This window comes from Prinia subflava, chromosome 3 (assembly GCF_021018805.1).
Source record: "Prinia subflava isolate CZ2003 ecotype Zambia chromosome 3, Cam_Psub_1.2, whole genome shotgun sequence".
Lineage (NCBI taxonomy): Eukaryota > Metazoa > Chordata > Aves > Passeriformes > Cisticolidae > Prinia > Prinia subflava.
This window is the reverse complement of record NC_086249.1, coordinates 27,631,418-27,657,751: the sequence shown is the minus strand read 5'-3', so window position 1 is coordinate 27,657,751 and position 26,334 is coordinate 27,631,418. Positions and strand designations below refer to the sequence as shown.

Here is a 26,334-nt window from a genome sequence, read left to right as displayed (position 1 = left end):
CAACAAAACAAAACAAAAGAAGAAAAAAAAAAGAAAAAAAAAAAAGAGAAGACGTGTGGTGACTCACTCAAAGTCAAAAGACGAGTCTGTGTCCCTGCTATGCTGCAACTCAGGATCTAATTGAAAATTTACTCTGGGGAATTAACGTGCCCTGGCAAGCAGATGGACTTGATTTACATCCTCCTCCCTGTTTTTTTTTCTTCTCCTCTTTTTTCCTAATTATTACTATTATTATTATTATGACAAAATCCTTAATGCAGGAACTTTGGCTAATATGCTGTACAGTGCCTAGCACACTTAAAGGTCCAACTGTGATTAGGCACACAACTCCAACATTCATGGTCCTTTGATTTTCCAGCTTTTAACCCTGGGCTCAAACCACTGGAAATATGGTGTCTAGTAAAGAATAAGCCATGCCAAAGCAGAAATTAAAGCTTTTAAAATGCTCCAAAGCTCAATTTTTAACAGTGAGTGTATTACAAAGAAGTCATTAAGAGCCACACTTTTAAATAATAGAGAAGTGAAAGCAAAGAAAGTAGATCATTTAGCTTGTGTTGATACAACATAAATTACAGAGAATGGAAGCCAGCTAATGTGGTAGGGGAATTACATTGTAAAAATCTGGATTAGTTGTGGTCACATCAGTGATGGATATATCAGGCTGGACTCTACAACTGTTGGTGAACTCAGCATTTGCACAAACAGTTAAAGAGTACAGAAGGAAAGGGAGACCAACTCCTCAAATTCACCATTGACTGGAGAGCCCCATAATCAATGTCTTTTTCCTTTGCAAGGTCCCTTCTGTTCTTGGACAGGGCAACGATACTTACAGGCTGAACAGCATTGAGCTATTCATGCTATGACATGATCTGCAGAGCTAATTTTCATCATACACACAAGCTGCCCAAAATGGCTCCATGGCCAACACACATGAGGGAGACACCCTTCAGAAGGAGCACCCAAGTGGGAGGAAGCTGACCTGTAATGCCATCAAAATTCAAACCACATTTTCTACTTTGATCACTAAAGCACCTAAAACACACTCTGGAGAAAGACTGTAGGTTAGACTAAAAAACCAAAAAAATCCTATCGACCTTCATTTACAAGATAGAAAAGATCTTATTTCAGAGGAAGTTTATTAAGAGTTTAGCAGCAGCATGGAGGAGGCAGGACAAGTGAGTGGTCCTTGACCACAAGAACAGGCAGAGAAACCTTGAAACCCTCCACAACCACTGGGAAACCCTCCAGAGCTGCCCAGAGCAATCCCCTCCTCAAGGTCTGCTCTAACAGTAGTTCTACTATTTAAGTGTGATAAAGGGATAACCCCAGCTCCATTTCTGGAAACGTTCATGGCCAGGCTGTACGGGCTTCTGAGTGGAAGATGTGCCCGCCCATGGCACAGGTGTTGGAACTAGATGGTCTTTAATGCCCCTTCCAATCCAAGCCAGTCCATGATTCTATGATTTCTGGGCTGAAAAGAGGCACTCGATACCCAGCATCTGCACTGTTGGCAGCCATCGGGATGTGGAGCAGCAGCAAACCACTGGATTTGTCTCAGTCAGTGAGAGCAAAGACATGAGGGGATTTCTCAGGACAAGCCAAAGAAAAGCAGCTATAAAAATCAGGATGTATGACAGGAGGGCGAGGCACTATTTTAGTAGGGCAGAGCAAATGTGGCTTTCAGACCCAGCAGGATTCTATGCCAGCTGGCTTTGTGAGTGCAAAAGAAAGCAAAGCTCAGCCTACTGAGAAGAGTGGCATTCGTACCAATTAAATTCTGACACTCACTAACCCCATATTAGTTTATATAAATATTAATACTCCTTCAGCGTGGAAATACCCAGTCTTCCCAAATCTAGGTGCAGATGTGACAGTTCAGAGACAATTTCCAGAGACAGAGTATTGCTGCTCTGGAAAGATGTACTGACCTACATGCACCATTTCTAAACATACTACTACATTCTGCCTCAGCCACTGCAGCAAATACCATTTCAGGGGTGCCAGGCCTCAGCCTCTGTTTAAACAGCAAAAGGCTAAGCAAGGTGTAAGCAGATTTGCCAGACACACAAGAAGAATTTTATATTAAATTAATTACTAACAATGTGCACAAGAGTGAAATTTGGTCTGTTGATGAGTTAGTTAAAGAATATCTTAAGTAATCTACGTAAGACTGAAAAGAAGCTTACTGAGTTTGTTCAAAATATGTTAACACCAAACAAAATAGTGTAATGGTTTGAATTAAAATTTGTTTTTTCTAGACCACAGAAACATAATAAATCAATGCAGTAAATTACCTCTGTGCTATGAAATTAAGACCCATATACATGAAATAAAAATAAGAATTTTACAGCTCTGATCAATCAATTTTTTTTATTAACTCCATCTTCTGTTTTATTTACCTTCTTCCACATGCCTCCACCCCAGAGTGACTGACTTGGCTCGGGCTGAATGTGGCACTCCTGGGAGCTGGTCAGCCCAGCCTCCTCGGCAGCAGCTCTGCCCTCATCCCCATCCCACACCACCCACAAACCAGCAGAGCCCCGTGACCCTGAGCCCTCCCCAGCACAAAAGTCAAGCTATGAGGAAAAGACCTGCCTCTCCCAGAAGCCACACCAGAGTTTAGGCTGACTTGCAGCTGCTGAAGATGCTGAGCTCCAGGAATGCCTCCCTTGCTGCTACATGTATACACAGCTGGGAAACAAATGCCCAGGGGAATGCCTTTCCCTGTAGTCACATCACCCCTAGAGCCACCTCAACTTTTTGAAAAACATGTTTCCTACTCCCCTCACAAAACTATGCTTTGCAATATATTCCTCTTGCCCACTATAAAGGAAAATCCCAGCTTGCTCGCTTGGACCTGCTACACTTAGGCTTCAGTGTCCACCGGTTAGCAGAACAAGGCTGCCTTGTTCTCCAGTGTGAATGATTTATGGTTTCACACGTGCTCATGTGCTACATTATTCACTTAGTACTTGTACCTATGAATATCAGCTCACGAGATAAAAGTGCGTACCAAGGCGCAAACTGATGCTTGGCTGTCTTTTAATAAAAATATCAAGGTGAGAAAAAAACAAGGCCTTCATGGGAGGGAGCCCACACTGCCTTTCCAATCCTGACACACATGGGCGGGCTGCTCATGTTCCTGTCCTGTTCCCTGGAGCACCCATATAAACCCCAAGCCCGAAGAGGAGGCCCCGTGCCACCATGTACTTGTGCCCCCGCAGCAGAGTCAGCCCCCAGAGAGAGTATGAGCTGCCCAGGGTGACTTCAGTGCTCAAATCTTGCTATCAGCAGCTTTTTAGCAGCTCTTCATTCCTGCAGGAGCAACTCTTCATCTTTCTAAAACCGCAGGGCAAACTGCAGGTGATAATCCTGAAAGGTCTGAAGCCTGCCCTCAAACAGATCCACATCACGAGATACATTTGCAGTTTGACTGCCTAAAATAGCCACAGCGAGCTGTGCCAGTCTATAAAAATGTAGGAAGTGACAACTTGTCTATTGAGAGGTTTCTTCTATCTACAGATATGGCATACAAGGAGTAATGTTGCTTCTGCTATCCAGATAATCAATCAGGAGTGTAAGAATTGGCTGCAATTACAATCCTGAATTAGAACCAGGAACAAAACCTGTACTCCCTGTGTCCCTGCTTGATCAGACACGTAGTGGTCCATGTGCCTCCAGAAACCTGCATGAGCTACATGGTAGCTGAAAGTGAGCCCCAGAGGAAGGCAAACACGGTCACTGCTGACCTCCAGAGACAGCTGAGAACATCCCTGTGCTCCAGCAAACTCCCCATCTCTTCTGCTGCTTCCCACCAAAAGATGTAAAAAATGCAGGATGCTGCCTTCACATTGACTCTCAGCAGTGGATTACTCACAGGAGTAAGATGTCAGTTTGCTGGCAGTGTTTAAACCTCCAAAGTGACACAGAAAATAAAAGATCCCCTTTCTCAAATGACTGTTCTCCCCCGACAGCAGGAGCATGCTCATTCAGCCCACGTATGCAGCAATCGCAGCATATTTGGGTTCACATTAAACCCTTTCATCTTGATTATACAGCATGCTGTCGCATTTAGGGCTGCTGTGCAATGCTCTACGTGAGCTACTGCTGTGCTGAATCCCAGCAAGGGTACGGGGCTGGCAGGCTACGAACCTCTTGTGTGTGTGCAGAAGCCTCCTGTACAAAACAACTGGAGTGTAAATTACTGTCTCAGAGAAAACTAGCGCGCTGCAGGGAGGCGGCTGAAAGGAGCCTTGCCAGAGACCCCCAGGGGCACTCTCTAGGAAAATCCATTATGCTTTTATTTCTCGGACATCAGCATCCCATCAGGAGAAAGCCTTCTGATGTCAAGGCCTGGCGCTCCCCTTTGGGAAAAGGGATCTCTGCACACACACTCCCTATCAGCCTCATTGTTTTCAAAACAAACTCAAAGGGGCCACCTTGCCCAGTCCTCACTGCTCTGTGTTTGGCACTGAATTGGATAGAAGGGGATGATTTATCCTCTCTATGACATATCATAGCCAGTCACTAGCAAGGATGCTCACTGAGTGTAAGGAGGACCCTTTGGGAGTTGCCCAAGCAACAAAGTTACTCATCCTGAAGCCTTTAAGTTCTCACACAGCAATTTCCACAGTGCAAATGAAGACTAACCACTGTCAGTGTTAACTGTGAGAATAAGATCTCACTGTTAGGGAAAAGTATCCTGCCTGCTCTCCAGAGGGACAAAGAGCAAACCCACAGGGCTGTGCCACTAAGCTAGGGTGCTGCAGGGCTGCCACGTGCCCGGCTCCTGTCCTTGTCACCGGCTCACCCTGGCAGATAAGCAGGGCTGTGCTGAGCAGATTGCTCTGCCGGAGGAGCCGATGGGAGGGAAGCACAGGCATTAAACACTGTGAGTCCTAACTCTGCTACTTTGCCCAGATGGGATTTCTGGGGTGGGGAGGGGGAGAAGGGATGCAGATGGAAGAGCATCTTCGACCATTCCAAGTGTTAAAAATAAGTGAGATATGTGCCGTAGGGCTCAGCAGATTGAACAGTGATTATAATACATTCTCCATAATTCTTCACCTGGGCTTACGCCTGAGAAGATCCTGACCCCTTCTTATGTCACACATTGCAGTAGGATTGCCCAACCAAATGTTGAAAACCTGTTTAGTGAACATCATTTCCATAAACAAAATTAAAAATGTTCCCTCTCATGTCTAAGCCTTCTAGTTTTTCAGCTGTTTAGAAATTTGCAGAAGATATAAATAAACTTTAAAAAACCCCCCACAAAACCCCAGAACAAAACTAGGAGCATGAAAACAAGCAGGAGCACCGTGCGAATTCTCTGAACTATCTTCATAGAGATCAGCACATTGCTCTGAAAGTTCCCCTCGACTCTCCAGCTGCAGCTGATGCTGGAGGGTTCCCACAAGCCCAGTGAGTGAGCAAAGCTGGTGCATGCTGGAGTGAGGAACACCAGCTGCCAAGCACAGGTAGGCACCCAGCAGAGTATCCACAACCTCAGGCCACATCTCCTGGGGCAATTTCTTTATCAGCCTCATTCAGCAAAGGCACCTAGGGTACAGACCTGTGCAGAGCTGCTCTGCATGGCTGCCATGCTCCACTGCCAGCTAACAACAGTATTTTAACTTAAAACAATGGCCATCTCTGCCACCCTGCACCCACAGGCTACCTCCCCAGCTGTCATAAATCAGTGCAAACACATGGATTTATTTTAAATGCCAGAGGGATGTTTAGGTCATCTGAACTGTCTTTTATATAAAGACAGTATACAGAAAGTTGTAGAAATTAAATCCACCTACTTTAATGTGGAACCTTATTACATGTGCTGGACAGCCACCATATCACTCATTTCAATGGTGCTACACCAGCTCACCAAGGATGAAACAGTGCTCTGTAACCCGAACCAGTTTCAATCTGCTTCCTAGCACTGCTCTGCAGACTCAGTGCAGCAAAGTCTCATCCCTGCAGATGCAGGGAAGAGGCAACAGCCAGCAGCGATTCAGTGACCCAGGGCAGAGTGATTGCTGCAGCAGCACATCCGCAGCGCATTCGCGCACTGATGCAAAGCAGAACGCTTCAAACACGTGCAAGACGCGTTAGTCACATAAGCAACCAGAAAGCAGAGCTTTGGAAAGCAAACCAGTGCACCCTGAAGGGGTGAAGGCTGATAAATATGTAAATCACATTTTCCCACCGCCCTGAGCCAACAGGGTTTTGTTACCTGTTTTGGGATTGATTACAAAGAAGTTCTGGGGATTTCCACTTGTAATCCGGTAAGTCAGTTTTTCATCAGTGCTGGAGTCAGGGTCCTGGGCTTGGATCTGAATGACAGATACATCCTTTGGGGAGTTTTCCATGACCACTGGGTAGTAGATAGGCTCAGAGGTGAGAGGGGCATTGTCATTCACGTCCTCCACTTCAATGTAGACTTCGATGGTAGTGTAGAGTGGGACAACACCATGATCAGTCGCATACACCGTCAACCAGTAGGATTTGGTCGTCTCCCGGTCAAGAATATCTGCTGTGTAGATAACTCCTGCAGAAAAACAGCAAGCAGAAGATGTAAGGAATAGGATCAATAAGACATTACATCTATTTTCATATGGCTGTACTACAGAAATGTGTTCAGCATATAACAAAGGCTCCACCCGTAGAAAAATTCAAGTTGCGCAACAAATGAAAACAGAACCCTGAGCTTAGAAATTTTGTGAATCCAGCTCAACATCTCAATCCTTTGTCACAAGAAATTGCGTGAGAGGGAAGGTTCAAGGATGGCTCTGCATACATGCCCAAATGCCACAGCCATTTCTTTGCTTGAACTGCAGCTGGCAGAGTAACAGAAGAAACACCATCATTTTCTGCTTTGTGATGCAAACTTGTATGAACCTTGGTAGGGAGGGATACAACCACTGACAATGAATTGCACCAAAAAAGTGACTTTTCTTTTCTAGCTCCTGTCTGTACCCTTGCAAAAGAAGAAAACCTAGGAGGCAATTTAAAATGAATCCATCCAAGCTCAGAAAATAGACCGTAAATTTAAAATTGAGCTCACTTATTGCACAATGCCAAAATCCTGTATAACAAACAATCAAAAGCTCACACAGTAGCCCTTAGACAACAAATACATCCTCTTTTATAACAGAGCAAGGAAAGGCTTGGCCACTTTATCTACTGGTATAAGAAAACATCTGCTGGTTTTTCACCTGGTCCTAAGAAACAAAAGAGAAAGTGCCTCTGTGTATAACAGAGCCACAAAGAGGGATCAAAGTACCGGGCCGTGCCTGAACAGCCCTGCCATGAAGGGCTTCCACCACCTCCTTTCTGCCTGAAGTGCTTTAGAAAGCCATCCTCCCCCTGACTTGAACACCTGGTTTGTATCTGGTTGGAACCAGATGACCCTTCAGGTCCCCTCTAAACCAAACCATTCTGTGATTCTGTGATTCTGTGATACAGCAGAAACTCTGCCGCTCCAAGACTTGCTTGTATTGGCGCAGTCTAAACCTTCACTGGCTTAAGCACTGAACATGAGTGCACACAGGACCAAATACACCAGTACCACACAAAATCACACCAGCATCAAAATAAGCAAATGCACTTCCTCATCACTATGACATGCATATCAAGAACATTTTCATCTCCTAATAGAGCACTTTTAAATCTTGAGAGACACACTAATGTAGTGGATCTCAAGCTTAAGCAATACTCAAAAGAACAGTTTGCAAACCATCAAATCCTGTCATTATTAGATGGAAAATTATGGAGAAATTGCAGGAAAAACAGGAACACAAGAAGCCTGAATTTAGTCCCAGATGTGTTTGATGCTATTTAAAAAAAATGATCAGATTATAATTGAGGACAAAGCTGCTCTAAGGCCAGCACTAACAAAAGATATGTGTGTCTTCTTGGCTTTGGGGTTTTTTTTAAGGATCTGACTGCTCTGTTTCCATGACAGTTTGCAGTCTTAGTAAAGTTTTCAAGGCAGGACAGAACCCAACGACACAGTTGCAGAGATGCCACATGTATTTGCTCTTGTCTTATAAGACACTTTCTTTTTTTTAATACTACAATTTTTTTTTAAGTTTTGGATTTTTATGTCTTTTGATGCTAGTTTGAACTGACAAGTATGCTCCTAACATTTGATCATCCGTGTAAGAGAGGAAGGGGAAAGGAGCAGCACTGACTCTGGTCATGTATGGGCTCAGGTCATTTGGTGGTAGCCTCAGATCCATGTCCTTCTCCGTCAGATGTATTATTCACCCACCCCAGGTGAGCAGGGCAGCACTGGAGGACAAAGGCAGAGTGTATTCTAAATATTCTTGTTGGCAGCAGCCTGTGCTATGTAATGAGTTTCTGCAGAAACATGGGTGAAATATATGGTGAACTGTGATGATAAAAGCCTGCAAGTCCAGAAGAGAAATTACACTGCAGGGATGAGAAGAGCCCATAACAACCCATAGAAATAAATAAATAAAATAAATCCACATAGGAAAGAACGAGGAGAAAAAAGATGAATATTAGTGATACTAGAGATGGTGATTTATTCAGAATACAAGAAGAATTATTTTACATCTTTAAACAAAATTTGAAATAAATAGGGTTCTCCCACAGTGAGAGCACAGAAGGTTTTAGCAGATTAACCTATGTTTATGAAGCTGAATTTCACCGATATTGAGGTGATAATAAATCCATCTTCTGAGTCATTCCTTCATTTTATAACTCCTGGCAACAGTTACTTTTCATTTCTGTATTTCAGAAGGGAAGGATCATTGAACAAGCATTAGCCACTGCCAACAGGTCTGCTACACTGGTTCTTACTTTTACTTTTGATTTATTAAAAGGTCCCAGATACAATTAATTCCTTTTCATCAATACATCTTGTCATTTCACCCATCAACACCACTCAGCAGCTTGATAAGTAAGAAGGCTTTTGTTCATTTTCAGGTTTTCCACATGGAAATCCTTCCATCATCCTGGGAATACCTTCCTACCATGCTCTTGAATGTTCTCCACAAAATGCCTCCTTGCTGTACACCTACATATGGATATAAAGGTAGCACCCACAGGTATGCAAAGCCTGCCCAAATATTTAATGGAGCACTCCACACAGCTGTGGATGACATCCTTCCAGAGGGAAATCAAATGCCAGCTTCATATGAGGCATTAACCCTTAAGACTAATTATTATATTTGGTCATCAACACTGCTTCTTCATCACTATGGCATGAATGCAGAGAGGCTGACAGAGCTGACATCAGGAGCTGCAAAATGTTCCCTAGGCAGTCCACAGACAGGCTCTCACTCACTTTAGCTGAGAGCAAGGAGGGGAACATCCTTGGATAAAATCACAATAAATTCAGAAAACACATCACTTCAAAGCTCACAGCTATTAACGGATATTATAGAAAGACAGAATTTGGTTTTCAGAACCAGGTGAGCAGAAGGGAGGAGAGGTTTTTGGGAGCAGCTCTAAGGGCTTTTCTTGGACAGATTTTGTGTTGCACTCTTTCCAGTTGCTTGCTAATTAAAAGAGAAATGTGAACAAAACAATGATGCCTGAACTAAACAAACCAAGAAGAAACACCAGCAGAAATCATGAAAATTTCAAAGGGACTAAAACCCAAGAAGTTCCAAGATCTTGCAGATGCATTTCTGAACAAGACAGATAAACAGATGTTCTCATCCACTAGGATGCTACACCATGGAGGCAGTACTGTGTTTTTACATGAGACAGCTGAAATCCAACCACACATCTGTGAGCCAGCTCTTTATGTCGCCCTCGGCTGATTTTGCAGTATCCTTGAAGGCCTGGAGCCAGCACTACCTGCGGCCCAGGGCAGCCTCAGGGATAAAAACCAGCCAACAATCCAAAAAGCAGTGCCACTGATATGCTTGCCACTGCATTCCTCCGAGTACATATGCCCCATGCAATTTGCCACACACCATGTGCATTACAACCACTCTAAGTGAAAAATAACAACAGAGTTCATTAGTTGCTGATTAAAATCCTCAGCACATTTATATGTAAATTAAGCGCAGCCCTTGGGCTCGGCAATGTGCCAGCAATGCGAAGGTTGTGTGCTTGTTTCTCTTTAAGGCTTGTTTTCCCTCTTTCCCTGAGAAAATAATGGGATAATGTTTTCTGTATGGCTCCTGCAATTGGACACAATGAGACACAGCATTATGAAGGATGAAGGTTTAAAAAAAAAAACAACTATTAAAGTGGATAAAGAATTGGCAAACTGGATTTTTCTCTTTCCCACTGATTCGTACATCTGTAACCAGACCACTTCAAATGATGTGGTCCACCCAAAAAATATCTGAAAGTCATGTATTTACTATCATGATGAGAAACCTGAGAGGCTCTTAAAACAAAAGGGGATTAGAGAAAAGCATTATTTCCTTCATCACCTCTTTTTTGCCCCCAGTTTGTTTACTTTACATATTTGACAGTGCTGTGTATATAGGTAGTGTGATGGATGGACCTGCCACAGCTCTTTAAGAGAATGTTTACTGGAGCTGTCAGCCTGGCTGTTTACATAGGTGCCCATCGCCATGGATATCTGCTACACACATACGTTCCTCCTAAAAGTCAGATCATCCTTCATGAATACCCTCAATAGCACAAACATTGAAAAGAGTTCAATTCTGTTTAGTTCTTTCAAGGCAAGATTAAAAGACAACTTGGTGGTCTGTAAGAAGCTGTGCATGGAAAAGTCAAAAGAGAGTAACAAAGCTCTTTAATCTAGCTGAGAAAAGCAAACTGAGGTCTGATGGCTGGAAGTCAATGGCAGAAAAAGGAGAGTGCAAATACTCAACGAGGACGATATCTGGCAGGAGCAACTGCTTGTCAGGGACAGGCCAGAATCTCCCATCATTTGGCACCTTGGTACTGAGACAAGATAATAGAACCTATTCTTCTACCCAAGTTATTGGCTTAGCTGCAGAAACTAATGCAGAAGGTGATTTTGCTGAGTGACTCAGTAGCTCACGTTACAGAAGCTGCCAGTAGAAGCAGCCATACCCTCAGCAAACAATGAACAAGATAGGGGGAAAGAAAACTGACTAGGAAGTATCTGCTATTCTTCCTAAAACTATCACACAGAAATGCCATACAAAAATACGTAGTTCTCTCCTTTTCAAAATACTGCAGTGGTTTTGCAGGAGGACATATTACATCAGCTATCAACTGAGAAGAGTCTCAAGAGTATGAGCTAATTGCACAAATGTGCACCTCAGACTGGAAATCAGGAAAGGTTAGATAAGGTGAATGGCCCATTTATTTTCAGAGCCTGGCCCAGAAGTGGCCATAAAGGTGGGCAGGAGGAGTGGGAGGCAGCAAAGGCAGAACATGCCCTCATCACAAGCTGCAGCACAGAATGGAAGCAACATTACAGGAACACACTCCCAGATACTCCCACCTACCAGAGTGCAACATGCCCACCATTCCCACCCAAAGCCAGTTCCTTGCTAGGGCAAATGCAAGGTTTAGTGGTTAAAGTCACTATAAAAATATATAACCTTCAGGGTGACTGAAGGACTGAGGGTAATGCACGCATTTTCCTGACTCCAGACTCCAGGACACCAGCAAACTCACTCAATATGTCCAAGGGCCATATCAGCTTCTGCCATGAAATGCTAGAAAAACACATTTCCAGTGCCCCCATCCCTCCTCCAGCTTCCAAACAAAGGGTTCAGTGCAAACCAGCTACAAAGCAGAAGCTGGTTTGTCCCCAAATTAAAATGACAGAAATGAGGCCGTCAGGAATGCCAACTAACAGTAAAGTACTGAGGGACTGTTACAGCCCTCAAAGGAAGAAATAGAAAAATCACTGATTCCAAAATGCTACTAATTATTCATGATCCTTTATCAAAGACTCTGTGAGTCTCCTGGCAGTAAACACAACACCTTGGTTGTCACCGAGCTGTCAGCCAAAGGTCCTCGTTTACATTGCCTTGCTGGGAAAAAAGCAATAAATAAAAGTAGCTTGAGTAGGAAACAGCTGAATAATGAGTTTTTCAATTTTTTTTCTGTCTAAAATACAGAGGGGGTAGAAGGAACTTACACACCTCATCTGGCTGCACCAAGAGGAAGGCTTTACATCTGTCTACCCATGCTCCTGCCCCCCAAGATCTGGCTAGATCCTTTCCCCACACATCAGTGCACAGGGGAGCCATGGAAAGATTTGTGGGTATAAATGCAAATGTCAGAGCAAATTCAGATTCCTTGCAACTGAGCAGAGCTGTGATTATTGAAGGACACTTAGTGGAGAGCTATTGTAGGCAGGAAAAGTTTAAAAAATGTTGTAAGCCCATTATTCATCAAACTAGTGAATGCAAGATCAACCAAAAAGTCATGTTTTGTCGACAGGAATTTCACACCCAATTAAGGAAGAATATTTAAGATTTCAAGAAAACTAACATTATACCTAACCCATTGTTTTTGTTTTGTTTTATTTAGGTCCTTCACATAGAACAGTTCCGTGTGCATGAAAGCAGAGTGCATACAAATTTGGGGAGATATTTTATTCATTATTTCCATTAAAGGGTAACTTGTAAATATAACCCAAAGGATTAAACAGTTTAAGCATGAGGAAGACATGAGCCTGAGCACTAATGCCAGACTGGGGCCACCGAAGCCAGTGGGAATCAGAATGAACCATAGATTATATTCACCCCTTTTTCAAGTCTTCTCAAGCCATAAATAAGCAGGGTCAGCTCTGAATGCAGGCAGCGGTATCACATCAGCCACAAACTCAACCAGAGCATGAAGGAGACCTTTGGCTCATCCCCCCCACTGCTCGCAGCCGGCAGCTTTGAAAATCTGCCTCCTTACTCTGGTGATTAAATGCTATTTCAACGCCTTCATTTAAGGCCCCCCATTGTGCAAAGTGTGCCCTCCTGTTTTTATTTTATTGCACAAATTTTGTAGGCTTTACTGCATATTAAAACACAAACCCAATTCCTACTGAAGCAAGAAGAAAAATCTCCACTGACTTAAGTGGAGATTACATCATGCCCAGGAACGAGTCCAAAAGCAATATTAACTTTGTGAGGCTATACATACCTACAACTTCCTAATATTCTTATGTCTGGTTCAAATACAAAACATATACCGTAAACCACTCTTGGCAGACAATGAAAGACAGGTTACATTCCTGTCCAGGGTTTAACTTCTGATTTTCTCTTTTTTTACTGATGTTTTGAATGTACAAATTTACTATTACCTCAAAGTGCAGTTTCTGAGGTGAACATCACATCTGAGTTCCCACAGCAGCAAAAGAGAATTAGAAAGCCAATCCTCAGCAATGCTGTTTCCAATAACACTAATTTAGTCTGCAAATAAACCTTTTACTATGATATTACACACAATATCATGACCATCACATCCAGCCAGGATCGTGGCAGAAGAAATCACTGTGCTTAACATTATAAATGTAATATATCTGCATGCAATAAGTGAGTAGGTAAAATATGTACAGTTTACAACGCTTAATGGACATGACATGCCACTACCTGCTTCAGAGGCAAGTTCAAGTAGTTGGCTTTTCCTAAAGGAGAGAGCACTGCTGCTGCTGTGGGCGAGCATCACTGCACAGAGGGGCTGTAAACCACTCCTGCTCACAGAGAAACCCACCACCAGGCAATGCCTTAGACCAAACATGGCCAGCTGGGCTGAAATCCAGCTCAGGTACATATGGAAACTCCCAGCTTTTAATGGTTGGAGCTGATGGTCTTTTCCAACCTCGATGATTCTGTGATTCCTCTGAGGTGCTGGGCCAGCCAACAGCCCAGGCAAAGTCAGGGATATTCGTGTGACTGAAGTGCAGCTGCACTTGTGTTCCTTCAGGGCCATTACATCAGGTACAGCCCATCAGCACAGCTTACACTGGCATGACCTCGACACCGACAGGCTGGGCAGGGTGTCCTGCCTGAGCAAGAATTCTGGCCAACCCCACCTCAGACTGTAAAACATAAAAGTAACTTCATTTACTACTGGAAGAGGGGAAGTTCATCAAACCAAAGACAATAGTTGAATTCAGCTCTGGCCACTATCCTCTAAAAAAAAATTAAAATCTATTTTAATTTTTTAATAATCATATATGAATATAGTAATATTTAAAAATGCATTAGCATTTATATTCTATCCATCTATTTATACAGGAATGATGTGATTCCAAGGGTGAAAGTTGCATACTGAATTGGCAGTGCCACCCACCATAAGGACTGAGTTTTCTCCAGAGTCAGATCACATCTTCCCAGGTGTCCCAAGGCTAACACCAGAGTTGGGGGACTGCTGCCACAAGGGCAAACTTCCCAGTGAAGCAGCACCTTAATGGCACCAAAATAGAGGCACATCTCAGATTGAATGCTTGACCTTACAAGCTATTTATATTTTGAGTTTTGAGCAGAGTTTCTTCCCTCTTTACCTTGAAATGGCTTAAATTCAATGCTGAGTTCCTCTGCTTGCTTTATTTGAGGCCGGGGGGCGGCTTACAACTTCACATCAAAATGAGCTATCACTTAAATATGACATCTTCAAGGTCACTTACACATCAATTTCAGAGCAATTTTCCAAACATATCATCAAGACATTGAACCAGTGGCTCAGTCAAATAAATTCTCTATCTTCTCTCACTTATGAATTAAATGAAATAAAATGTGCCAACATTTTTACCTGACTAGGCTTTATTACCATTTTTGTGTCTTCCATCACATCCCACTACTTATTTAAAGAATTATCCGTATTCATCTTGCTTTAATATCTTTTGCTTGGGGAAAAAAATCTTATATGGTTAAATGAAAATTACAGAATGAACAACTCTGGAAGAAACAAACTGCCTTGAAAAGCACAAACACAGGAAAGGAACCTCTCATTTATAAATAACCTCTGTCAAAGCTTAACACACTCCATCACTGCCAGACAATGCAATAAAACTGAGCAGTAAAACCAGGCTGAGAAGTCATGAAGCCCCACTGAAGGCTAAACTGCTGCCATATTCCATTCCCTACTTGCTCCATGTGTTGAGAACAGAGGCACAGCAAAATACAATGCCTATGTACTGAGTGAACTTATGCTATTCCCTGGATATGCACAGGCTCACGTTTTCAGCCAAAGGGGCAAGAAAAACAAACAAAAAGTGCAATTTTGTGGCTGTGGCAGGTGTCACGTAAAATTCAGATACCTCAAATTTTCACAAAATCTTGCAAGAAGATCTATTGTGGGAATACATTCCTAATGTAACTCAGAAGAACAGTTGATGGTATAATTTCACTCTACTGACTATGCTCTTTTTTTCCCTTTTTTTTAAAGCAGTTGTGGGTACTGCATTTCCAGCCACACATGAATTACAAACTGGGAAATCTCTTCACTGTTATAGCCTCTCTATTTGTAATTTTTCCCCCTGGGTCTGTTTGTCCCTATAGTAAATGGCAGGTTCTCCCTTATTTTTTGAGCACTTCTGGGATTTCAAACCCCTTGCATGCCTTGTGCCCACTTCCACAGCCTTCCCAACCAAACCAAATGTAGAAATCGTACCAGCAGAAATCCTCACCAAGGATGAAAGCTGTTAACTCTCAATAATAATCTGTTTGAATGGAGTCATCTTTTTCTTAAAGGGTCTGGCTAATGCCCAGAGTAACCCAGATTTTTCACACATCCTCTTTAGTAGATTAATAAAGAGATCAAAGTCCGACCCATGTGTCCTCTGCCTGGAGGACTGGGAAGCTATTTTAAAAAGAAGGGTTTGCTTCTGGTTATTTCAGAAATAAGATCATAGGTGCAGCAAAGCTGAAGCAGGAAAAAAGAAAAGAGAAAAAAGGCAAAGGATGCTCAAAAGGATTCTGATAAAAGCCCTGGCAAGGGACTTCTGTATGGGGTCCTTTTCCTTGACACAAAGATCTGCATCTTTTGTACTCCCTACAGTACAAGACATTGCTTTGGGAGCCCTTCTGCAAAACCTGTGCCAATCTGCTTCAGGTGCTTTGTACCAGTGGTGAGGGAGGCAGAGGCAGCCCTGCAGGGGAGCCTGGTTGCTGGGGAAGGCTGCCCTGGTCATCCTGCATACTGAGCAGTGCTGGCCCAGGATGGCTGGCCAGAGCAGACAAGGAATTATTGGGATATTCCAGCTAGGAAATGTCTTTCTCTTTTCAGTTACGTACATTATACTGAAAACAGAGTATTTATATTTTACTGTAAAAGGAGTCATCTTCCCACTCACTCCCCCACTCTGTCCCTCTTACTTGTTTCTTTTGGCCCACAGCAAATGAGCAACTCTATGAAAAAAGTAGTAACATTTCCCTGGAATCTGCCTTTATCTCTCTATCCAAACATTAACCCAGAGGAGCAGTCAAAAAGGAGAGAAAGAGTACCTCTGAAATGGCTTAATAGCCATGCTGCCCCTGAACATGAAGACAGCAGGAAAGAGGAGTGTGATGCACAAAGCCAGCACAGGAGCATCATAATTTAACCTGTCCATGTTTCCTTTTCTCAGACATACCATGCATGACTCTGGAGTCTGTTTGCAAAGGATGTAAAAAAAAATGGAGAAGATGAACAAAAAAAAGCTTCAAAAACAGTCTAAGGAGCAGAGACAATGATTTACGGTAAGGGAGTTTAAGATTTCAATCTGCTAAGCTTATTAAAAAGAAGATGAAGAGCTAACTTGATTAGAAAAATCCATGTAAGGTTCATGGGGAAATATTACTGGGAAGCAAAGGGCTCTTTAATCTAACAAAATAAGGTGGAGCAACATCTAATGATTGGAAACTGAAGCCAGGAAAAATAAAATTAGCAATCAGCTTGATACTCTGTATTTTTTTTAAGCGGATGATTAATTCCTGGAATAATCTCAGACATCTGCAAATGAGAGCTACAAACTGTTGAGGGAGAAACATTTCATGGTAAATGTATGCTACGGTTTAGTTAAAGAAGGATCATTTAGTAAAGATGTCTAAAAGTGATATCTAATCACTATCTAGGCAGATGCAAAAGGCATGAGATCAAATTATCTGGGTTTTTTTCTGGTTTTAAGCACTACACATCTGTGAACACTGTCCAGCTGTTTTCTCCAAGGAGCTTGGTAAAGAAGAGGTTCACTGGGTGATGCTGGGCTGCTGCAGTGCTCCAAACATGCCCAGCTCCACTCCCATGGTCATTTTATGCTGTTCCAACACCTTTATTGCCAATGCCATTTCCATGAAGAGAAATTCCTCATTTCTCCACAAGGGAGAAAACACATTTAATGAAAAAATGAAGCTCCTGGTATCTTCTTGCTTCATGTATGAGGGCATGCAAGAAACTGCAGAGCCTGTTCTAGAAATATTCATCAGAAGCAGCACAAGTGCTGGCTGTGAGCACTGGTGAGCCTGGAGCAATGCCCACTGCTCCTGTGCGGGCAGAGCACCGGGTGGGAGGCACTGCAGGGATGGCAGGCAGTGAACAGCTTGGTCTCAGATTAGAAGATGCTCTCAGAGAGGCAACTTTGTGGCTTTGTGAGAAGAATCAATTGTCTCTTTGTTCCTCCGAGTGAAACTTGCAGTGGTAAGGGCAGTATATACTTCATCAATACTGTAGCATCAGTAACAGAACATTTCTGTTCTGAAAAGAAGGCACTTTGCATTTCAACGTGAAATGCAGAATGGATTCATTGATACCTGAAGTTTTATCTAGACCCATTTTCAGGACTTTACTCAGGTCCATAAAATGGAAGTTTTTCCTCTATATCACACTGGTTTTGCATACCGGGTGCCAAGGTACTCCACAGTAAGCATGTGGGAAAAAAAAAAAAGTGATTTGTTTTGGATCTGTACTACTGCTTTCAATTGCCCAGAAGCAAAGCATTTCAGGGTTTTTTTTAAAGTAGGCTTTTAGGTGTACTCTCTTCTCTAGAGAGGCTGAGCAAGAGACTCACCACCTTTCATCATTCTTATCCAGAGCGTGTAAAAACACCTCAAGCTGCTGCTTCTGCCTTGGGCAGAGGTTTCAGTGACTGCAGCAGAAGAAAATTCAAGAGGGTTGCCTGGAGGCCACAGATTTGTTCAGATCACCTGCTGCCACTGAGAAGATTAGGAGCATTTCTTTTGTTTGCTTCAGAAAGGACAGGAGATCTGTTTCCCTTGTTGAACATACACAAGACTGTCTCTGGTAGCACTTCTAAGAACAAGAATGATTCTAACACCCCCAACCTATCTCACTAATGGGAAATTAACCTGCACAAAGCAGCCCCCATGAGACACCTCGTGCATAGATGCTGAGCCTCTGGAGGGAAACCACACTAGCATCATGTTTGCACTCACACTGCCATTCTTCATTTAACCAAGTAGAATCACGATCCCCTGTGGATAGCTGGTACATGATAGCTGAAAAGCTGATACCCACCAATTCAGACCAAAACCCACCTTCCTTAAAAGTCTGTGGGGTTTGTTTTGTTGGGGTTTTTTAAATGTTCTTATTTTGTGTGAGGATGGCATGATGACCCCTCAACTCTCCTGAAGTTCCTTTTCTGATTTCCCAGTAACTACCCCACCTGCATACACCTTTCACCAAAAACTCCCATTAGTCTTCAAAGATTTCTCACAACTAAGCTGACTCTCTCTTAGTATGAAACAAATATCCACAAAAATTGCCAAGTGCAACCCCAGATGCTTCTAAGCATCTTTCTGATAGTAAAGTCTTGGAGACAGCTACAAGCTTTGTACAGAAGGCATCTCACCTACAGACCTATTTGTGACTGCAAAAAGTGAAATAACTAGGATTCCTTTCCATGTTGGATTTTTTCCAAACCCCCTTGAACAACCTTGCAGTACCTCCACAGGAAAAAACTGCACATGATCATTGAGATAGAAGTTTAATTTTCTACCTTTCAAACAGGAAAAGGAGTTGGGGTTGTAATATCAAACCTAGCACAGACCCTGCAAAAGCAGGCCATAATTACACTTCTGTTTCACTCTCTCTATGTGATAATAAATCCAAGGTTCAAAGAGTATATGGAAATATGCCACAGTATACTGGTGGAAAGCACCAGTTTTTTTAATGTTGGTAAAGCACAAGTCTTATATTTACCTTCAAAAATCTTCCATGGGTAGGATATACTTCTTTGGACAAGGGAACAGAAGGGAGAAGAAAGCTGTGATACACAAGGGACTGTGGCAAGTGAGAGCCATACAGTAAAAGCCTTGACTCAGACAACTCTATCGTGATTACTGGGAACAGTGCCAGTGACTCTGTGGGTGCTTCCTTTTGGCTCCGAAGAGAGAAAAGCAAATAGATGTGCTCTGGCTGCTGAACTCCAAAGTATAACCTTTCATGTAAGACATGAAGGTCAGCCCTTATGCCACTACAGTCTTCCAAAGTCACGGCACTTCCTACCACATTTACCTGCTCACGGTTCCAGGAGATGTTATGGCTCTACTCACATCACTGGGAAGCAAAGTAGGCAGCCTGGCATTAAAGGGGTGCTGAGACTGCAGCATCCACCCAGATGTTCCCTTGCTATTCAGGGCAAGGCCCAGATGAAGTCTGTAGGAGTAAGCATTGCCTTCCCCAAGTGGTGTATATGTACATGGACATAAACTGCAACAGCTCAATTTTAAAGTGTTTTATGATGAGGCGAACTAAGCTCTCTAAAGAGACAGGCAAAGTGAGCGTCCTGATAAAGTAAATAATGAAATGTTGCAGTACCAATATACACTGTGTGATCCCCTGAGGGAAACCACAAGCAGGAGCCCTAATGAAATAAGACACAGAAAATAAGGGCTTTGCTGTGGACACAACATTTAAGTGCTTATTATGCACCACAGCGACTTCTATCACTTTATCACACTTAATCATCATGATGCAATGCTGTTATATACAAACAGGCAGGTATGATATGTATAAAAACACACGTACACACACACTCACAGATACATATATTCCAAAAGGAAGAGGGGAAAAGGAAAGGTGATTTAATTTCTTTTCTGTAAATGGCCAGATATAAATGCATAGGATGCTTTCTCTCCATGGATTGCCTTGCAAATTTATCACTATACGCAGTTAAATCGATCATTGTAAGCTTTCATAAACAGTTAGCTTTTGAATCTGATTTGTGAGTATTTCAGCTTTTAAAAATATCCTTGTATTTTATGCTTTAAATACTTAAACACTCAGTAATACAAGTGTGGGCTTTGCCCAGAGCTAACTGATAGGCTGCACTTACAAAAAGTCTATTTGTCTATTTACACACCATTCTGAAATGGAGATTATATTTTCACTGTTTGAAATGCATCAGTTTGAGCAAATCATAAAATAGAATGTAATTATTTATTTATAATGCAACTTTGCTGACTGTGAAAGCAATAAACCCTATCAAACAAAACCCAGGAAATTATCCCTGATCCAAGAGCGGAAGCATGGCTCCCTCTAATTGAGTTTCCTTTGCTCTTATCTTCTCAAGATCCCTTAGATTGTTTTCCAATTTTCATTTCCATTTCTTCCATTAAATGCTTCTAACCCATGACCTCCATTTACTGCCATCCATTTATCTTCCATTCTTAATTGAGATGCAACATGTCCACTTGTCCAGCACTGAGCAGTAAAACTCTGACAGCATGCTTGATAGGTACTGGCTTCCTCAGGAAAGCTTGCTTGGGAAAGTGCAGTTCAAAACTTGATTCTTGAACAGGTAAGTCTGCTCCATTAAACTTGAGTTTACCTTATAAACATACCATGGTGAGGATCAAAACCTCGATAAAAAATAATAATATCTTTGGTTTTATTTGCTTTTACTGCTACAGGATGGAATTATATTTGTCTTGACCCTGGGAGGGTACAGGGTAACAGGGCCAGTGGGAAGAAAACATATAAAGCAGCTTTCAGCAGTCAGTCATTCTTTACTTTCAGTTTTAAATGTGATGGTAGCAATCAAACTCTCTCCCTCAAGACCCAGTGTACAGTATCACCGCGGGGCCTGACCAGAAAATGAGACTCCGAGACAGATCTGGGTTCAGAGCATGCAGGGCAGGAAGACCCGGGTTTATTTACAAAACCACTTTTATACATTTCCTATGATGCCCATGGATTGAAGGATGGAATTCCCACCTCCCAATCCACACTGGTCAAGCCAACTGTCAATCACCTTTCTCCTCCCAGCTAGAAATATGTAAACAATGAAAGACAGACAGCAAAACATGGCCAGTGTTTACATTAACGAGCGTGAGAGACTGCACGTCTCTCCTTTAACATGGACGCTCAGCAAACCAGGAAAAAAACCTCATGGCAACAGTACAGGAATTTTTGAAGGATGGCATTCTTTAGAAAATAGTTAGACTTTATACAACATCACTTCAGGAGCTCTTGGCAAACATTAATAAACTACCAGTAGCCAGGTGCTTCTGCTTCCCACCTATTTAACGGAGGGGTAAGCCCAGCATCAGTCAGAAATACAACAGAAGGGAAAGAGTAAAGCTCCAGCTAGCAAGCAGTCATCATAATCTCACAGAGCACTGCCAAGCTAAAGCAGGAGAGAACCAAACAGCCATACCTTAGCCTCTTGGAGCAGTAAAGTAAAATTAATACAGCACCCCAGGCTACTATTAAATTGTAAAATGTAAGAAAACATACTGTGGTCAGGCATTCAACCTCTCAAAATAAAGAGATGAATCACTTTGTACTTATTCTAAACGATTAAACATTTGCACGAGTGATACTAAGTAAAACACAGATTTGCTGAGATCCTGAAGGCGAACAAGAGGAAAATTTGTCATTCAAAACCATCACTCCAAGGACTGGGCTGGAAAGCTCCACAGCTAAAATGCCTGAGCGGAGCATGCTCCTACTTTACACTCCAGGGGTGTGAACTGCAAATGGTGCTGACACACCCAGATGTCTTCAATTCCAGGTCAATGGCAGGCTGATACTGGTGCCAGCCAGGCCGGGAGCAGGCTAACTGGGCAGCGCTGGGCTGGCTGTGCCCAAAGGCTGCCCAGCAGCAGCACAGCCACACTGCTGTGTGAGGGAGTGCCAAGCATCTCCCCAAACACTCCTAGGGTCAGTCCAGTGCTGAAAAAGGTATCTAATGAGGCTGCAGCATTTCAAGGAATGTCTAGAGGCAGTCAGGGACAAGAAATATGGGCTGCTCTTACTTTTTGAAAGAGGGTGACAGGCAAACCTGCTCTTCTCCATTTTGCAGTATGGTCTCCCCAAACAGAACCGAGGAGTATTTTGCTATGTACAGGTGCCATTTCCACAGAGAACAACAATCAGGTATCTATATGGCACCCAGCTGAGCAGAATATTAAACTTTATATTACAGCCATTTATAAGATACACAGTATGCTGGAATTACTGCTGCTGTCTCCTTGTATCTGGATGTGTCATGGCCACAATGAATCCTACCTCAAGACTATGTCACCCACTGCCTGTATGCCCAAAGTGACACTCAAAAGCTTATGTCTGAATAGGTGCTGCCACAGGAACAAGCTGGCTGAAAGGATCTCTGTTAACTGGAACTGTGACCATGCCACCAAACAGCAGAACAGACTTTCCTTCCATCTCAATTTGTAATGCCAAGAGGAACTGGGGTATCAAGGTTTCTGATCCCAAATGCTGCCAGAGAAGATCCTGGGAAGACACAAAAGCATTACTCTGGCTGGTCAGTAAGTTTTAAGAAATGCACTGGGGCATGCAAAGCAAGCTCTGAAGGAATGTTCCTTGCAAGGGGCTTGAAGGCACAGCCTAGAAGTAAAGCAGAGGCTGAGAATGAGGAGAGACTGTGGATGTTCATTGCAGAAGGCACCACTTTGAGGACGAAATGAGAGGGGAAGCAGCAATGGTATTGCAATGACATTGGCATTCCCAGCATGAGCGTGCCTCTACTCACTCACAACCAAACAAGCATCTGGTGCCACCTAATTAAAACACCAGTTCCAGGACGAGACATCCAGCACCATGAATCAAATGAAACATCTGCTAATTCTTACAATAGCCAGACAAAACAAGCCTGAAAAAGGCAAAACAAACACGCACACGCATTACTAACTTTGGCACTGACATCCCCACTGAACATGAGAACCGTATAAAATTCCTACATTATTAACCAGTGCATCTTCAGTTTACTGACTGACTGTGCAAATTTACTACAACACATGTTCAGCTGCTCAGTGGGCAAAACTGGATCAAGTTTTACAAAAGTGGGCAAACACGGAGCACTGCACAGCATCGCTCTGCGGAGGGGAAGCCTCCCTCGAGCTCGTGCAGTCTAATGGTGCAGGCTATTAACTCAGGTGATTAAAGGACTGGGGACTGCAGAAACCTCAATACATGGATGGCCTATTATAGCACAGTGCAGGGAGTGTTTTCCCCAGTGACAAACAGATGCTTTGTTTTTATTTCTGCTATAAATAATTCCAGGGGTTTTTAATAGGTATACATAATCAGGCATTTACATGGTTTCCAGCAGAGAAGCAATATTAAGCTACTACGTTACAGCCATTCATAAACTGAATACAATGCTGAAATTACTTTTTATTGTCATTATTATCCAACAATCTCTACAATATGCATTGTTACCGCAGCAGTAAAATTATTAGATTCTGAGAATTGCTGCAAGTCTGTAAGTAACACCATGGAGGTGAGCCCTTAGCAAAATCAAGTATTTAAGAAGAACTTCAGATGGCCCCATTTTCTGAACACTTTAGGCTCCTGAAAATACAGCAGGGACACTGTTCATGGACTCAGTTCTGTAATCTTTTACACCATTTTTTACACCAGCAACATTTCATGTACACAGTTCAACCCTACCAGTGAATGTAACCCACACGTCTGTGATGACATTTCTTGACGTGCTCCACCTCAATAATAAAATAAATCTTATTAGCGATTTTGTTTATCTTTGCCTTCCCTCTTGCACAAACTTGTCGTCCATCTTCCTTGGAATTTGTCTTTTTTCTTAATCCTCTACTGTAAGGCTTTGCAAGCAGAGGCTGTGTTTAACCTGAATGAACCCTCTAGAACATAACCTCACCTCTGTGCCCTGTTACTGATTTTCAAGCAGCATTTTGCATGACCAAAATAATCAGAAACCAAGTGAAAGGACAAAAGACATTCTACATCAATTCCAGAGATCATTGGGCCAATCCGGCACTAAGGCATCTGGAAATGCTGCAGAAGGAAAATCCTACAGTAACCCTTAATGACCTATTTATTTTCAGTCAAAGAGAAAGAGTCGGATTTTGCTTCCTCCCCCATACCCCCATGATGAAATAAATAGGAATTTCATGAAGGGATAATACACAAGCTGATTGCAGCAACGTGCAAATAAACTAGCAGGGGGTATCTGGGAATAGACAGCAATTTTCCTTCCAAACGGGATGGAAATTTCTATATTAAAGGGTATTACTTCTGATGAGCCAGGATGGAGGAGGAAGCTGGGACCAGGAAGAGAGAAGAGAAGCAACTGAGGCTGCAGCCTTGCTAAATGCTAAGATGAGGGGGATACGGAGAAGATGCAGCTGCCAAGGCAGTTGCTGAACAACACACTTCAGAGATAAGAGACACCAGCCATTCTTCGGAGTAATTGTAGCTGCCAAGAGCTATTGAGAAAAGAGTGAATTGAAGGGGATAGAGAGGTCAACTGCAGTGAATATGAAAACAAGTCAAGGCCAAGGACAGGCATGACGCTTTGGGATTTGGCCAGGAAGTGATAATTTGTGGGTTTAGTCAACTGCAATCTCAGTGGAGTAGAGAGGGCAAAAACTCTGAAAGAGAGAGTTGGCAGTGGAAAGATGAAGGCAGCCAGAATACAGAGGAGGAATAAGGAGCTTGGGCAGGAGAGAAAAGGCGAAGGGGCGCCTGGCAGCAGCAGATATGCTTGGAGAATTGTGGGGTTTTCCCTGTGCAGGGACACAAAGGTAGAACTGAAAGTTGAAGGGATGCCAAGAAAGAAAATAGGGTTAAGTGAGGTGGCACGAAGAACAGTGAATAAAGGTCACTAGGGATTGAAGGAAAAGCAAGTTAAAAGCAGGGAGAATGAGGTTTGTCCATCGTGGGTCTCACATGAAAGAGCTAAAAAAAAGGGATTTCTATCCCAAAGCACTAGCGGTCGCTGCTCCTTGGCCATGAGGAAGAGCTGTGCCCTCCCACTGCATATTCCTCAGCTGGTCCTCTGAGGCTCATGTGTGCCTGCAGTCTGAGAAAAGGGGTACCAGAATCTCTCAGAGAGAAACGGCATCCTTTCATATCTTCTATTTTAAAACATAAACGAGATTTTATATAGCATCTGGGTTAAACAAGGTACAGTATATTCCTCTCTCCCTATCCCTTCTATCTTAAGCTCTGTCAGGCTATAAGAAGCAATGACTTCGATTCGCTTTCATCTGCACTTACCACACTCACAGAAGCGTAACACGTACCAGTCCTGAGAAGTCTATTTACCTCATTTTCCATTAAGAGCACAGCAATAACCTCTAAGCAAATGTTGCATGAAATCACAACGCCATTCACATCAATGCTGAACCTCTCGTGCCTCTGAAAAAAATCCAGATCTCACCCTGTGGTTTTAAAAGTCTCCCGTAAGGACAGCTATAAAACTTCTTCACTGGTCATATCATCATATACGTGTCAACCAGATCCCTGTTTTCAGTGGACATATTTATTATCAACCTTGGGATACAATTTCTATGCTATTTACAGAATAGAAAAATACGTCCTGACAGTTAATGGGGGAAAAAGAGTGTTATGATTAGACAAGGACAACACCATTACAACCACAATTACAACAAAGCTGCACTTACTGACCCCAGCAACAAAGGAAGATTTGGAGGGAAATTCTGTGTAATATTTTATATCCGGAACTAATTAAAGATCTCATTCCCCAAACAGCCAGATAGCAAAAGCAGTGCCTCCAGATGAAGGATTCCTATTTTGATGGTTACTGTAATGAGCACATTCCCAAAGGAAAGAGCCAATAAAAAGCATCTCCTGTCTGGAGGATGCTGAATGAAAGTTGGACTTTTCTTAATTTTACTGCAATTCCTTATTGCATCGTATCAGCCTCAACCAAAGGTCTCAGTTCAATTTTTCTGTAATGAATTTGGAGACTCAAAAGAAAAATTCCATCCCATCTCAACTAGCTTCTCTCCTTGACTTAGAGCTGACAATGACTACGAGTAAAACACCATTTTTACATCACTCTGTGCAGTTTTAATTAAAATTTATTAACTTGAGAGAAACGATCTCCTTATCATCAACAGACATTTAGAACAAAAATGCCTTTTATTGTGTTATTAAACTGTTTCAGACAGAATCATCACTACAGCACACTGTAGCTCAGGTACCTAGTGGCAAATTAGA

The 26,334-nt window shown here is 42.6% G+C and overlaps 1 protein-coding gene across 1 annotated transcript in view; it reads right to left on the bottom strand.

Annotated features, from left to right (window-relative positions):
* Positions 1-26,334, bottom strand: part of FAT3 (FAT atypical cadherin 3) — a 401,226-nt gene that overhangs the window by 210,288 nt on the left and 164,604 nt on the right. Inside the window, exon 3 of the mRNA XM_063394467.1 lies at positions 6,230-6,544. Coding sequence (XP_063250537.1) covers positions 6,230-6,544 — 315 coding nt within the window. The remainder of the gene's footprint in view (positions 1-6,229; positions 6,545-26,334) is intronic.